Below are 15,936 nucleotides of genomic sequence, written 5' to 3' on the forward strand. Positions count from 1 at the left end.
ATCCTCACAAACACGTCTCTCCTGTCTTTGTGATGATAGCATCCTAACAGGTGTGAGGTGATAACTCATCGTGGTTTCGATCTGCATTCCCCTGATGATTAGTGATGTTGACACCTTTTCATGTACCTGTTGGCTATTTGTATGTCTTCTCAGAAACAATATCTATTCAGGTCCTTTGCCCATTTTTTAATTGAGTTATTTGTCTGGATACTTATCCAATAACTTTCTTTTATAAACCAAAAATATTTGGGGTATTCAAAAGAGCAATATTTTAAGCTTTTGTTCTGAAAAAAATGTTTTTATATAGGTACTTTAGTGAATTTTACATGTGATTTAGAAAATCGATGGGCTTTGAATTTGATATTGCATTATACGTGTTTTCATAAAAAACAATAAGAAATAGGTCCCTGTTAGTATTTTGACACAGAATGGTTTGTTTTTAGGAAGAGATTACTGATATTAAGTAGAAGACCGCATAGTAAAGGATGTGGAAGAATGCAAAACGGTGATAATAGTTAGTGTGTGACAAAGCAGTGGTGTCCACCCGTGTCCCGGGACTCCACTGCGTTTCCAAACCTCTCTTATAATGAGGTCGGGGCCTGTGATTGTTTCTCATCAGTGGTTGGGAGAGAAAGCAAAGTGCACCACTACTAATCTGGGATATTTAAAGGCTATCTAAGTCCCACATTTTCTCTGCCCCTGCTGTGGTGAACATCATATAAATAAAGGGAAAAAAGCATTTGAGTGATTTCAGCTTTAACCCCTTGGGTCATTCTTCCTGAATGTAGAGACTCAGATTATTATTGTAGACACTGCCTAGATCATTGCTTCCCAGGGGTGCCTCCCTGACATTGCAGAGCTGGACAGGAAGGAAAAGCAGGGAAACCATGAGTGAGTTATTTCCAAATGCGCTGATGGACGTGACTGTTACAGTCAGACAGACATGGGCTTCTCCCGGGTTCCCCTTTCTGTACCCTCCCCGCTCTGCACAGTGCCCTGTCCTGTGCCCCTCACACCCACGCTCTTTCTGCCCCCCAACCCAGCGGCACTTGCCTTTAGGACAGTCACTGCTACGGTGTGGATGAGGTGCCATTCCTGCTGGGAGGAGTTGAGGGGTGTTCATTCAGGCAAACCTGTAACTGCGGGGACACAGCCCGAGTGGGAAGGAAACAAATCTACCAGCATCCCTGGCGCCCCTTTTCTTCCTGTCCAGTTTAAATGATTCAAACATTGTTTTTTCACTATTGAGAAAAGACCATTGTCCATGCGACAACAAATTATTCATTAAATTTTGCCATTTTAACTATTTTAAAAAAGAGAATCAGACACAGACATGTGCTGGGGCTCACTTGCAGTGAGGAAACTCAGTGGAGATTCGAGAGGGGAAGAAGCAGACTAGGTTTCCGGTTTTCTGGTTTGTTTGGTTTTCTTTTTCTCTTCAAGCTGAACGGGCAAGTCACAGATTTCACTGGGGAGGCTTCTGTTTCTTTCAAAAATAGGTAAGTCCACACTCAAGAAAGTTCTGCAGTGTTGATTTCTAGTTCCCAGGCTAAAGAAAAAAATTTGTAAACAAATTTGCCCTATTTTCAGGGAAACAATTTAGAGTGATGGCATTTGGCTTAAGTGAAGCCAGTTTACAGGGCCTGTAAACTTCACGGAATTTAGATTACCCATTACTGGCAAAGAGAGCTTTGTTTGCATAGAGCCAATAAAAAGTGCTAACTGGGAAGAATTTGGTCATTAACTCATGCATTTTCTCTGCCTTGTCGCTTGGTACAGGCTGCCAGTTTTAAGACACTTTTCTCTGCGTAGGAAAAGGAACTAACTGGCAAGGCTTCTACGTGGAAAGAGGAAAATTCAAGTAATTAACGGATCAAATGAAGTGTATTTCTGGTTTAAAGGACAGTGTACTTTTCTGGAGTCGTGTTCTTAATTCATTGAGCCTCTCAGCAAGGACGCAGCGTGGAGGGAGGGGTTGGGCAAGCTGGAGAAGGATCAAAAGAAAGAGCAGTCTGAACCTGGGACCCAAGGCAGACCTAGAAAGGACGCAGAGGGAAAGGAAGGTGGGTGGCCACGGAAAGCAAGAGTGGGCGCGGAGGTCCTTCAGGGAGGAGGGTTAGTAGAGGAGAGGTGGGCATGGAGATAAGAAGAAGTAGGTGGGGCGACAAGCGAAACCCATCTTCTGACGCACTGGGTTGACTCTGAGCAAGTTACTAAACTTCTCTGTAAAATAGAGATAGTACTTCTTTCCACCCACCTCCTCAGCCTTGTGTAGACAAAGGAGGCATGGTTGTGAACGTTCTCTAGAAATATACGGTTCTCTCATGAGTCGTAACTCAAAAATGATAGTTTTTTAATTGGTCTCTGGTCTCTCTGTCCCTCAGGAACTGCCATGAGCCAAAAGGAATGCAGTCACTCTGGTAAGAAAGTGACTTCCTCTCTGTGCCTCTTTACCCATTCTGTGCTTATGTTGTATAAAAATCATGCTATACTTTGAAGCAAAGCATAAGTGAGCAGCAGTTTCTTCACTAGAGAGGATCATTTCACAATGTTCATTTCAGTATTTCCCTGGTCTAACCATTTCACTGGTGGTCGGGACCACACCTCTGCCCAGCCACGGTCAGAGGAGCCGTCTTTGGTCCTGGAACAGTCAGGTTACTTCCCCCACCTGAAGACGGAACCCACTGTCTTGGCTACCCGTCTCTCATCTCCAGAACATTTGCCTTTTACAGGGCCAGAACTGGATGATATAGGCAAATTTTGAATGACAAGGTATGTTTTTAATTCTAACTCATCCTCCAGATATGTGTTTCTAGGAGCCAACATGGCAATGCCCTGCAGACCTAGAGAAATCTAGAGTTTTAAAAATCATTATTTTATTTGATAATAGAGTCAGCTTCTATTTCAGAAATGCCATACATTGTGAGAGTAGCTTTTCCCAGACTTTTCCTTATCATTAAAAATATTCCATTGGCATGATCAGCGTGGTAATAACAAAGCAAGCTTATTCTTTTTTTTTTCACCTTTGTTTTTTTTAATTGAAATATAGTTGATTTACAGTACTTTCAGTTTTACAACAAAATGATTCAGTTATACACACACACACACACACACACACACACACACACACACACATACATATGAATAGATTTTTAGATTCTTTTCCATTGTAGGTTATTACAAGATATCGAGTATAGTTCCCTGTGCTATACAGTAGGCCCTTGTCGGTTATCTATTTTATATATAGTAGTGTGTATATTTTAATCCCAAACTCCTAATTTATCACTCCCCTGCCTGTTTCCCTTTTGGTAACTCTAAGTTTGTGAGTCTATACCTGTTTTGTAAATGAGTTCATTTATATCATTTTTTTTAGATTCCACATATAAGCGATATCATACAGTATTTGTCTTTCTCTTCTAAGTAAACTTGCTCTTAGCAGGACCATATACAAAGAGTCAACAAGCTCAACATGCCAGAGGATCAGAGCTGAGAGTCATTCTGGTGGGCAAAACAGGAACTGGCAAAAGTGCTACGGGGAACAGCATCGTCGGGAAGGAAGCATTTGAGTCCAGGCTGAGCGCCCAGTCCTTGACGAAGACTTGCAGTACAAGTCGGGGAAGCTGGGGAGACAGAGAGATGGTTGTTATTGACACACCAGACATGTTTTCTGGGAAGGACCCCTCTGATTCCCTGTACAAAGAGGTACAGAAGTGCTACTTACTCTCCGCACCAGGACCGCACGTGCTGCTCCTGGTGACACAGCTGGGCCGATTCACCACGGAGGACCAGAAGGCTGTGAGGAAGGTGAAGGAGATCTTTGGAGAGGATGCCATGAGACACACAATTGTCCTCTTCACCCACAAGGAAGACCTCAAGGGAGGCTCCCTGATGGATTACATCCATGGCTCAGATAACAAAGCCCTAAGCGAGCTGGTGGCTGAGTGTGGGGGGCGAGTGTGTGCCTTTAGTAACCGTGCTAAAGGGAGCAATCGGGATGACCAGGTGAAGGAGCTAATGGACTTGACTGAGAGCCTAGTGATGGCAAAAAGGGGTGGCCACTACAGCAATGGGCTGTACAGCCTAGTAACAGGGTCAGAATGTGCAACTGTGCAGTCAGAGGAAAGATTACAGGACTTCAAAGAGAGCTTTGTAAAGTACACGGAAATTCAGAGGCGTTCAGCCATGGCCAAAGCCCTAATCCTAATAGTGATGTGTATTCAGGTGTTTGTCAGATTGCAAACTCTGTTATTTCGTGTCTTGCACGGAATGTGCAATTTCTTTTACCGCTTACTGTTTACCATGTGCCATTTATTCTGTCGCTTACTGTTAATTATACCCCAAAAATTAATGGTGATTTTTAGAAAGACCATTAGACTGGACCGCAAGACTCCTATATTATAGTTACAATCAGTGGTTCTCTATCCACTGTCATTTAGTGGGTGAATCACACACTGTACCTCCCCTGTAAAATACAGCGCCTGACAGCACCAGACATTTGAGATTCTGTGAAGTGCTTAAATCTTAACATCATTCTATTTGTTAGTAAACCAAATGGTTTTAAAAGTTACTGTTTGTTTTGAAATATAGCTTTTTAAACTTGTAAACATAAAATTCCTCTCATTTGCAAATCTCTAAAGTCAGTTTTATGTCCCTAAAAACTACTTTTCTTCTTTATACTATTACTATTTCTACTGAATATAACAAAAATAACAATAAAATTTCTACTGGATACAGTACAATAACAAGTAAGCTGTAGAATTCCTGAGATCACATGTCTTTAATTCTGTGCTATGGTTTTATCCTCAGAAGATGGTAAGTGAACACGTGGCTCACTTCTGTAACACAACCAATTCGTGCTCAACAATCACACGCGGACACACTCACACATCAATAGTCTGTTTTATGTGCATCAAATTTGCTTAACATTGAAAGAGGCTCAGCCAGATTTTACCCCTGGTGCCCATTCCCAGTTAGCATTGAAACTCACATAGAGGCTTACGCTTCAGACAGGATGGTGGACTGAATAGTTTGGAGCATCATCCTGTTAAACGCAACTAGAATTTTTAAAAATAAACACAGGGTTTCCCTGGTGGCGCAGTGGTTGAGAGTCCGCCTGCCGATGCAGGGGACACGGCTTCGTGCCCCGGTCCGGGAAGATCCCACATGCCGCGGAGCGGCTGGGCCCGTGAGCCATGGCCACTGAGCCTGCGCGTCCGGAGCCTGTGCTCCGCAACGGGAGAGGCCACGGCAGTGAGAGGCCTGCGTACCGCAAAAATAAAATAAAAAATAAATAAAATAAAATAAACACAATCTTTATGACTGATGAGCTCACTAGAAAATTAGGAAAACTCCAAACATGAAGCAGACAATACACATAAAAAGGATGTGGAGCTAAAAGGGGAGTTGAGAGCCATGAGGACAGGCAAACCCAGAAGGCAAGGTTGACCTACAGACAAACGCCTACATCAATCCCAAGATGAAGAAACTCAACCTTGGGTTGTTGGTAAAGTTAGAGAGCTGATTCTGAGGTCTCTGATCCCCAGGCCCAAACCTATATTAAACCTTCCATAATATTATAGATTCTAATATTATAAATTAAATTTAAAGTATTTTTTAACCAAATGTAAAATATTCTGTTTTTTTATTTCTTCTTATGCTCATTTTTGTATGATGTGCTTTTCAAGGAATTTTTCCATTATACTTAAGTAGTTGAATTTATTTGCAGAAACATAAAATATTTTATCATCCCTTTAATATGTACAAGAGCTAAATTATTGGGTTGGCCAAAAAGTTCGTTTGGGAACCCAATATTTGTTCCTCTTCGAATTCTGATATTGGCAATTTATGATTATTTCTTTTTGTTTGATCAGCATGGCTAGAAGTTTAATTTTATAAGTTTTACAAAAATCTAACTTTGATTTTCTCCTTTATATTTTCTCTGTTCCATGCCATTGAGCACTTTTAAAAATGTCTTTTGCCCAGAATTTTTTAATTTCAATGAAATTCAACTCATCAATTTTTTCTTTCATAAATCATGCTTTTAGTGTTTTATCTAAAAAGTCATCACCAAACCCAAGATCTCCTAGATTTCCTCCAGTGTTATCTTCTAGGAATTTTATAGTTTTACATTTTACATTTATATCCATGATCTCTTTTGAATTGATTCTTGTGAAAGGTATAAGGTCTGTGACTAGATTCTTTTTTTTTTTTTTTGCATGTGGATGTCCAGCATCATTTATTGAAAAGTCTATGCTTTTACAACCTAAGTGTCCATCAACAGATGAATGGATAAATAAGATGTGGCACATATATACAATGGAATATTACTCAGCCATAAAAAGAAACGAAATCGAGTTATTTGTAGTGAGGTGGATGGACCTAGGGTCTGTCATACAGAGTGAAGTAAGTCAGAAAGAGAAACACGAATACCGTATGTTAACACATATATATGGAATCTAAGAAAAAAAATGGTCATGAACAACCTAGGGGCAAGATGGGAATAAAGACACAGACCTACTAGAGAATGGACTTGAGGATACGGGGAGGGGGAAAGGTAAGCTGGGACAAAGTGAGAGAGAGGCATGGACATATATACACTACCAAACGTAAAATAGATTGCTAGTGGGAAGCAGCCGCATAGCACAGGGAGATCAGCTCAGTGCTTTGTGACCACCTAGAGGGGTGGGATAGGGAGGGTGGGAGGGAGGGAGACGCAAGAGGGAGGGGATATGGGGATATATGTGTATGTATAGCTGATTCACTTTGTTATAAAGCAGAACCTAACACACCATTGTAAAACAATTATACTCCAATAAAGATGAAAAAAAAAAGTCTATGCTTTTAGACAGACTCACAGTTATAGAAAATAAACTATTGGATACAGTGGGGAGAGGGAAGGGGGGTATAAAATAGGGATATGGGATTAAGAGATACAAACTATTATGAAGCAAATAGATAAGCAACAAGGATATATTGTACAGCAATGGGAATTATAGCCATCATTTTGTGACAACCTTAAATGGACTATAATCTATAAAAATACTGAAGCACTATGCTGTACACCTGAAACTAATATAATATTGTAAATCAGCTGTACTTCAATTTACAAAGTAAAAATAAATAAAAAATTTAAAAAGACTATGCTTCCTCCATTAAATTATCTTTGCTTCTTTGTCAAAGATCGGTTACGTTTAAAATAGCTATAGCTGGGCTTCCCTGGTGGCGCAGTGGTTCAGAGTCCGCCTGCCGATTCAGGGGACGCGGGTTCGTGCCCCGGTCCGGGAGGATCCCACATGCCGGGCAGTGGCCGGGCCTGTGAGCCATGGCCGCTGAGCCTGCGCTTCTGGAGCCTGTGCTCCGCAACGGGAGAGGCCACAACAGTGAGAGGCCCACGTACCGCGAAAAAAAAAAAAAAGAATTTAAAATAGCTACAGCTATGGTTGGATTTGCATCTACCTTTACCACCTTGCTCCTGCTTCTTATTTGCCCCATATTTTCTTTTTTTTTCTTTTAACAAGTTTATTTTCATGGACGTTGCAGAGAACCCTCAGAAGCTCCTTGCTGTTCTTGCTACTCCTCCTTCAAACCTGGGTCTTCTGTCTCTCCCTCCCCTAAGAGCTGCCTTTGTTGAATGGCGGCTGCGACTCAGACACTAGGCTGGGCACGTCATTCCCCATTCCTGTATCACTTGTTTATTGATTGTGACAGTGTGCCAGACACCGATAGGCACTTTAAACATGCTTTCTCGTTCATCCCACAGGGCAAGCCCGAAGGGACCAGTTATTATTATCCCGTGTAACTAGGCTGGCCTTCTGCAGGGCTTGGGTTGTTGATAAACTACTGCTCCTGAGCCCCTAGAGGCTGTGCATTATCTGAGTCCCCTCCCCTCCACATGCCCATCTATTTGTCTTCTCAGCCACACAGTAGGATTTTTTTTTAATTGGAGTATAATTGCTTTACAATGCTGTGTTAGTTTCTGCTGTAGAACAAAGTGAATCAGCTACATGTATACACATATCCCCTCCCTCTAGAGCCTCCCTCCTACACACCCCCCATCCCACCCCTCTAGGTCAGCACAGAGCGCTGAGCTATACAGCAACTTCCCACTAGCTATCTACTTTACACATGGTAGTGTATATATGTCAGTGCCACTCTCTCAGTTCGTTCTGCCCTCCCCTTCCCGCACTATGTCCACAAGTCCGTTCTCTACATCTGCATCTCTATTCATGCCCTACAAATAGGTTCATCTGTACCATTTTTCTAGATTCCACATATATGCGTTAATATACGATATTTGTTTTTCTCTTTCTGGCTTACTTCACTCTGTGTGACAGACTCTAGGTCCATCCACATCTCTACAAATGACCCAGTTTTGTTCCTTTATATGGCTGAGTAATATTCCATTGTAGATCTGTACCACATCTTCTTTATCCATTCATCTGTTGATGGACGTTTAGGTTGCTTCCATGTCCTGGCTATTGTAAATAGTACTGCAATGAATATTGGGGTGCATGTATCTTTTTGAATTACGGTTTTCTCTGGGTATATGCCCAGTAGTGGGATTGCTGGGTCATATGGTAGTTCTATTTTTAGTTTTTTAAGGAACCTCCATACTGTTCTCCAAAGTGGCTGTATCAATTTACATTCCCACCAACAGTGCAAAAGGGTTCCCTTTTCTCCACACCCTCTCCAACATTTATTGTTTGTAGAGATTTCGATGATGGCCATTCTGACTGCTGTGAGGTGATACCTCATTGTGGTTTTGATTTGCATTTCTCGAATAATTAGTGATGTTGAGCATCTTTTCATGTGTTTGTTGGCCATCTGTATGTCTTCTTTGGAGAAAGAAGTCTACTTAGGTCTTCTGCCCATTTTTTGATTGTGCTGTTCTTTTTTTAATATTGAGCTGCATAAGCTGTTTATATATTTTGGAGATTAATCCTTTGTCTATTGATTCGTTTGCAAATATTTTCTCCCAATCTGAGGGTTGTCTTTTCGTTTTGTTTATGGTTTCCTTTACTGTGCAAAAGCTTTTAAGTTTAATTAGGTCCCATTTATTTATTTTGTTTTTATTTTCATTACTCTAGGAGATGGGTCAAAAGGATGTTGCTGTGATTTATGTCAAAGAGTGTTCTGCCTATGTTTTCTTCTAAGAGTTTTATAGTGTCTGGCCTTACATTTAGGTCTTTAAGCCATTTTGAGTTTACTTTTGTGTATGGTGTTAAGAAGTGTTCTAATTTCATTGTTTTACATGTAGCTGTCCAGTTTTCCCAGCATCCGTTATTGAAGAGGCTGTCTTTTCTCCATTGCATATGCTTGCCTTCTTTGTCAAAGATGAGGTGACCGTAGGTAGGTGCATGGGTTTACATCTGGGCTTTCTGTCCTGTTCCATTGATCTATATTTCTGTTTTTGTGCCAGTACCATACTGTCTTTATTACTGTACTTTTGTAGTATAGTCTGAAGTCAGGGAGCCTGATTCCTCCAGCTCCGTTTTTCTTTCTCAAAATTGCTTTTGCTATTTGGGGTCTTTTGTGTTTCCATACAAATTGTGAAATTTTGTGTTCTAGTTCTGTGAAAAATGCCAGTGGTAACTTGATAAGGATTGCATTGAATCTGTAGATTGCTTTGTTGCCCGTATTTTCATTGTTCCTCTTTTTTTCATTTTTGTGTGTTGATTTTTTCAATATTATTCCATTTCCTCTCCTCTTTTGGACTTTTTTTTTTAAGTGATTGCTCTCAAAACTAAAGTATTTATCCTTAACATATTATTCTCTACCTTGACTTAAGAGTGGACCATTTCAAAGAAGATATTAATATAAGAACCTTATAAAAGTGTACTTGCATCTAATCTCTACCCTTCCTTTGTGATCTTGTCATTTTTTGCTTCTCCATATGTTAGAAACCCACAATAGGTTATTAATATTTTGCTTTAGTCTATTTCATTTTTAAGAAACTGAGCAATAATCAAAATAGCAGTCTTTTCATATTTCCCACATATTTAATTTTTCCAGAAAACTTTATTCTTTCCTGTTGATCCAAGTTTCTATCTGGTATCTTTCTCCTTCAGCCTGAAGAATTGTGGGACAAATTCTCTTTGGTTTTCAATGTTAAAATGTATTTTTCAATCTTCATTTTTGGAGGGTAGTTTTGCTGGGCCGATCTTTCATTTTCCTTCAGCATTTTAAATATTATTGATATTCCAGTGTTTTCTGGCTTGCGTTTTTTCTGATAGGAAAGCAGCCATTATTCTTATGTTGTTCCCCTCTGTGTAATGTGTCTGTTTTTCCTCCCCTAGTTAATTTTAAATTATTCTCTCTCTCTCTCTCTCTTTTTTTTTGGTTTTTGTCTTTAGTAGTTTGACTGTAAAGTGCCTGGATTTGGGGTTTCTTTGTATTTCCCACATGCAGTTAAAATTTTTGGATTTATGGGTTGAAGTTTTTCATCAAAATTAAAAAATTTTGGTCATTATACCTTCAAATATTTTTTCCTACCAGTTCAGTCTTTTCTTCTCCTTCTTGGATTCAATTACATTAGACTGCTGGATACTATCCCAGTGATCACTAGTGCTGTGTTTGTTTATATTTTCCTTTTATGCTTTAGTCTCAATAAATTCTCATGACCTGTCTTCAAGTTCATAGGTCCTTTCTTCAATGTTCAATATGTTATGAGGTCCATCCAATAAATGTTTTCTTTTCCACATATTTTATGTTCTATTTCCAGAATTAATACTTTTGTGTTTATATTTCTCTCATGAATTTCTTCAATTCTTAACCCATTATATTTATTTTTCTATAAATTCTTTAACACTTTTATGATAGCTATTTTAAAGTCCTAAGTTCCAATGAATGAGTCACCTGTGGTTCTGCTTCTAACGTTTAATCTTTTGATTATGAGCCATATTTTCCTGACTCTTCATATGTCACATAAATTTATATTGCAGACAATGAAACTGAAGTCTAAAGTTTATGTTTCCCCAGCTTTGCATTATTTTATGGCTAGTGCAAGTTCATTTATCTGTCTAGTGATTACTCTGATCACATCATTGGCTCCAATGCTTGAGTTGAAATGAGAACAAGCCAACATTAAATCGATTAAGTCCGCTTCAGATTCATACTACACATAACAATCTCCTACCTAAGCAACATTTTATCTAATCAACATTTGAACTGAGAAAGGTGTAAGGCTCTAATTTGAAATGGCTTTACCTCACTAGCAGGGCCTAATGGGATAGAAAAATTTCTCATTATTTTCTTGACCCTTCTCCATTGCTGCTTTTTTAGGAAAAAATATTGCGATGAGAACAGGAAAAGAGTTTTCCAGATAGACAACTTAGCATTGCCTTTAGGATCATACAGATTCCAGTTTATTTAGATAACCCACATTGTTGTCAAATGATCATCTGACTTCTCCTCCACTCTGCAAAATCTGTCTGTGACAAGCCAATACCTCCAAATGTTTATATCCACACCAAGTACTTACCCCAGGTATAGAAAGCTCCCCAGCTCTCTCCTTATCTATAAACGGCTCTTTCATATCTAGAATTCAGTTCCTCAGTGCTTCCTTGCTTCCACCATCCTTTGACATAGAGAACTATATTTTCATTCTGTCCAATTTTTGTTGTCAGTGTGGAAGCTGAGGGCTTTTGAATCTTTCTCCAACTTAACCAGAAGCAAAAATCCCCCATTTTAATGGATTCTTTTACTTTTTCATATTTTCGATAGCTTGTCTTTAACAACAACACACTTTTCAGCTAGCATTCCACTTTTCAAATATTTGTACTGTTTTCGTCTTAATGGTTCCAGAACTATAAGGTCTCTGGTGTTCTATTCTCAGTCCTTTTTTCTTCATATCCTACACATTTTCTCTGAGTGTTTTTTGCCCATTCTTTTGTTTTCTGGCACGCTGGTATTTATTCAAATATACACCCTCCCAGTCCTTTCTCCTGGTCTTTTATTAACTGAAACTCATCCTAAGTTCTTACACAAGTCTCCGTTTGTGTTAACATTTGCATCTCTCTCACTCGGAACTTTTATTTTCTATCTTGGGCTCCAGCATCCCATTGTACATAACATTGGAATATGAAACACACAACATTTTCACTTCTGATTTGGCTTATGAACTTTTCTCTCCTTTTACGTTATGCTATCAAACTAGGAAGCTTGCCCTGGTGCTTGTCCTATGAAACTGAATCCTGGATGACACCTACTTCACTGGTACTTCTAACAAGTAAACCTTGGTTGCCACAAACTCTCTCTCTCCCACAAAAAAGAAAGCAGGATCTACATGACACTAAAATAGTCCTTCTAAATGCTGGTGCATAGTGGCACCAATGTCTGTCAGATAGTCAGTGTTTCATTGAAGACGTATTTCCCTATAATCTCCTCTCCTGAGATGATATTTGGGTAGTTCTTATTCCTTTGTAGCTCTGGGGATGCTGATAGTTGAGCTCTGGCTATGTCAAGAGAACGCAGGGAGACATCAGGCATGAAGAGTGATCCCAGAAGGTTTGAACTTATTATTCTCTTCTGAAGGTCTGTTCAAGAAGGATGTTTTCCTTCTGCATAATTTTTACTGGATTTATAAGGATAGAGAAGAAAACAATGAATATGCAAATCTGAAAGGAGAAGAAAGAAGTGTGGAAATAGGGAGGAGAGGAAGCAGGAGCCCTGGATGGTTCTGAGACCCAGGAGTCTCAGGGCCTCGGCCTTGGATAGGTTTCCACAACCGATGGCAAGTCGGAGAATACCAGGGGACCAAGCCCAGAGACAATGGCAAGTAACCAAAAGCTAATCTAATCAGAATGCAGAGGAAAATGGAGACAGACAGTTACTTTGGGGTAGGAAAGCGATCCCAGAAAGCACTAGTAGGGCCGTGGGAATGTGAGAGAGGGAAGGGAAAGGAGCCGACCCAGGTTGTGTTGATGAGCATCTTACCACTGTAGACAATGATAAGGGGGTTTCCACCACAGACCACTGGGTCTCCGTCCTGCCGGGGATCACAGCAGTTGGTCCAGAATATACCTCAGAATTATCTCACTTGGTGGGCAGTGCACAATTTAATAAGCAAGGAAACTGGGGTATCTATCCACTAGCTTCCCACTGTCACAGATTGAGGTCTGCTCCTGGGGACCTTAGCTCTCTGATGGGTTCAGGCTGCTCCATGCACTAGCCAAGCATCTTCTTGTAACCAGGTGAATCCTCAGGCAGAGAGTCACAACTGGTTGAAGGAAGACACCACATGCATGCATGAGAACACTGAACGGCAAGGAGATGTCAAAGAGGCACTGAAAGCATCTTCATGAAATGCACATGTTGGGTGTGAAAGACTTAGTCAAGACTGGTCTATGTGGCTTGGACCGGGGTGAACCCAGTGAGGAGCCATATGCACCTCAGTCTTAAGGAAGTACTCACTTCCAGGGCCATTCACCTGTAGGGTTGGCACTTGAGAGACCTTGGTAGTGACTGCCGCCTTCAACTTTGTGCCCTGGACACCAAACTTGCCTCACACTAGTCCTGGCACTGCTGATCTAGTGGGAGAATGAGAGACTCCTGGCTTCAATGATGCTGAATGGAAACAATGGGAGTGTCAGTAATTCGAGAGATTCTGTCCCCGAAATAAAGAATGGAAAATAGTGGAAGTTGGGTCTCTTTCCTACCTGAAAAAATGGGCTGGAAAGAAAGAGATGAAAAAGTAGGTCCCAGTCAGTAGATTAGGGCTCAGGACAGCCCTCCTTCCCACACATAGGGACAGTCAACTCCAGAAAGTTTGAGTTAGGTTGGTGACCTGACCAGTCCTAGGGCCAGTCCTTTTGTAGCCTGTTCACCACACCATTGGCTCTTTTGCTGACCTCACTCTCATGACCCTCTTGAGAGAAGACAGAACAACTAGAATGGGTGACACCAGCACAGACTAAGCCTCTTCATAAGGCTAATTTAGGAATTGTGTAAAGGTACCCATCTTCAACATACCGGCTGGCTTCAAGTCCTTCAGTAGCTGAGACTTCCTTGCTCAGATAAAACTCTGCTTCTGGATTTTTCTGACAGACTTGACCCCAGAGGAGCCCTGGCCACATGGATGTCCAGTCAATGGACAGCTGTTGAGAAAAGCTATCATGTTCTTTGTTCTGGGGCAGGAGGCTCTCTGGACTTATTTGATATGGGGGGGAAATGCCTACAGGGTAAAAAGTCATTGAAGATTAGATCACTGAACAGTTCTAGAAGGAGAGTCAGGCCTCGGGGTCCTACAACACCCTTCCCTTCCTCAGGTATGACAAGATATTTGGTATCGAGGGGCCCTGCTGGAGACACACACCACATTAGTCACACCAGGAGGGAGGTTTTGTAAGGGAAATGCTTTAAGCCCACAGTGAATGTTCCTGTCCCTTTAAGTCGTCATCACCACCTAACCCTCCCTCTGCGCTTTCCAGAGCTCTGAGTCTCAAAGGTCTGAGACTTCCTCTGTGCACACTGGGAGAAAACAGCCTGTAACACTCACAACCAAGGGGAAAGCAGAGATCAGGGCTTTCTCAGATCACCTGTCAGAGTCTGTCACCAGGAAAAGTGAGCCCCGGCAAGGGACAGGAGCTGCAACCAACCAGAAGGAACATGGCTGTGAGAGCATTTACTGTGTGAGCACCTGGGTTCCACCAGGCACCATGTGAGTAAGTGAAAGCCAGAGCCGTTAAGATGGGGCGTCCGGATTTGTAAAGATGTCACAAGTTTCCAGTAGAGGAAGTTCAAAAGAAGGTTTATGAGCATATTCTCCAGTCTGGAGGACACACATTCCTGTCTCCTTCCACACTCCCTCCATACAGTGAGAGAAATGTGTGCTGGAACCACATCTAGGAATAAAATACATTTTAAAAGGCATTCAACATTGCCCAAATGGCATTTTCAGCACAGACAGAAGATATTCCTGTGGCCCCGAAAGCAGTCTAACTTCAGAGCAAGTTACAATGTGGTGAGTCAGGATACCATCAGAATTCACCCCCCAGATTCTCCCTGTCCCCTCTGTCCCACAGGAGGGAACCCTCCAGAAATTTAAGAGGTACAGAACTAGGTCTTCAACCCCTCTCCCTGTATGATCCCTTACACGTCTGCTCCCTAATTCAGGTCTCTCCCACGCCAGCTGCAGGGACACCTCAATTTCATCATCTGTACAGTGAAGGGGTCTGAATAAATAGCTCATTTCCAAACTCTGATTTGTGGACTGATTACATCAGATACATCAGGTTCATAAATCGGAATTTCTGAGCATGGTCCCCCCAGAATGGACATTTTTAAAGAACACTCAAGTAATTCTGAAAAACAGCAAATCTGAGAGGCACTAAACTACATGAACTTTGAGTTTTCAGAGGATTCCGAATACAGGATTCTACATGTTTTTTTGTTTGTTTGTTTTTTGTTTTTGCGGTACGCAGGCCTCTCACTGTTGTGGCCTCTCCTGTTGCAGAGCACAGGCTCCAGACACACAGGCTCAGCGGCCATGGCTCACGGGCCCAGCCGCTCCGCGAATGTGGGATCCTCCCGGACGGGGGCACGAACCCGTGTCCCCTGCATCGGCAGGCGGACTCTCAACCACTGCGCCACCAGGGAAGCCCAGGATTCTACATGTTTTACGTAGCTCAATAACTAAGAACCATTTGTCGTCCCAGATTGCAGTGGGAGCTCACCTCCTTCTTGAAAATTATTTTAAATGATTTTAACCCCCATTTCAAATGATATGGAAAGTCCAGTCACCTATTCGAGAGTTCTGTGGATTCCCCATAACCCACTTCCTCATTTCCAGCTTTGACAAGGACATCTTGCTTTAGCTAAAGTTTTCTTCTTGGCTCTGAACCTTGTGGGCTCTTTCTTCATTTCTGCTCTGGTGTCAATTATGGGAGTCTGTTGATTTCTAGACACAAAATAAACTAATCATATTATGTGATTTACCCC

The 15,936-nt window shown here is 41.3% G+C and overlaps 1 protein-coding gene across 7 annotated transcripts; it reads left to right on the top strand.

Annotated features, from left to right (window-relative positions):
- Nucleotides 1-1,185: 1,185 nt before the first annotated feature.
- Nucleotides 1,186-4,736, top strand: GIMAP2 (GTPase, IMAP family member 2). 7 transcript variants are annotated; one of them, XM_032643121.1, is made up of 4 exons: nt 1,186-1,499; nt 1,780-2,063; nt 2,385-2,420; nt 3,422-4,736. In XM_032643121.1, the coding sequence occupies exons 3-4, from the start codon at nt 2,393-2,395 to the stop codon at nt 4,399-4,401; spliced, it is 1,008 nt and encodes a 335-aa protein (XP_032499012.1). In that variant the 5' UTR covers nt 1,186-1,499; nt 1,780-2,063; nt 2,385-2,392; the 3' UTR covers nt 4,402-4,736. The 7 variants fall into 7 exon arrangements, with proteins under 7 accessions (XP_032499012.1, XP_032499013.1, XP_032499011.1 ...); XM_032643122.1 differs by having other exon boundaries at nt 1,813-2,063; XM_032643124.1 differs by having other exon boundaries at nt 1,425-1,499; nt 3,437-4,736.
- Nucleotides 4,737-15,936: the final 11,200 nt, after the last annotated feature.

This window comes from Phocoena sinus, chromosome 9 (assembly GCF_008692025.1).
Source record: "Phocoena sinus isolate mPhoSin1 chromosome 9, mPhoSin1.pri, whole genome shotgun sequence".
Taxonomy (NCBI): domain Eukaryota; kingdom Metazoa; phylum Chordata; class Mammalia; order Artiodactyla; family Phocoenidae; genus Phocoena; species Phocoena sinus.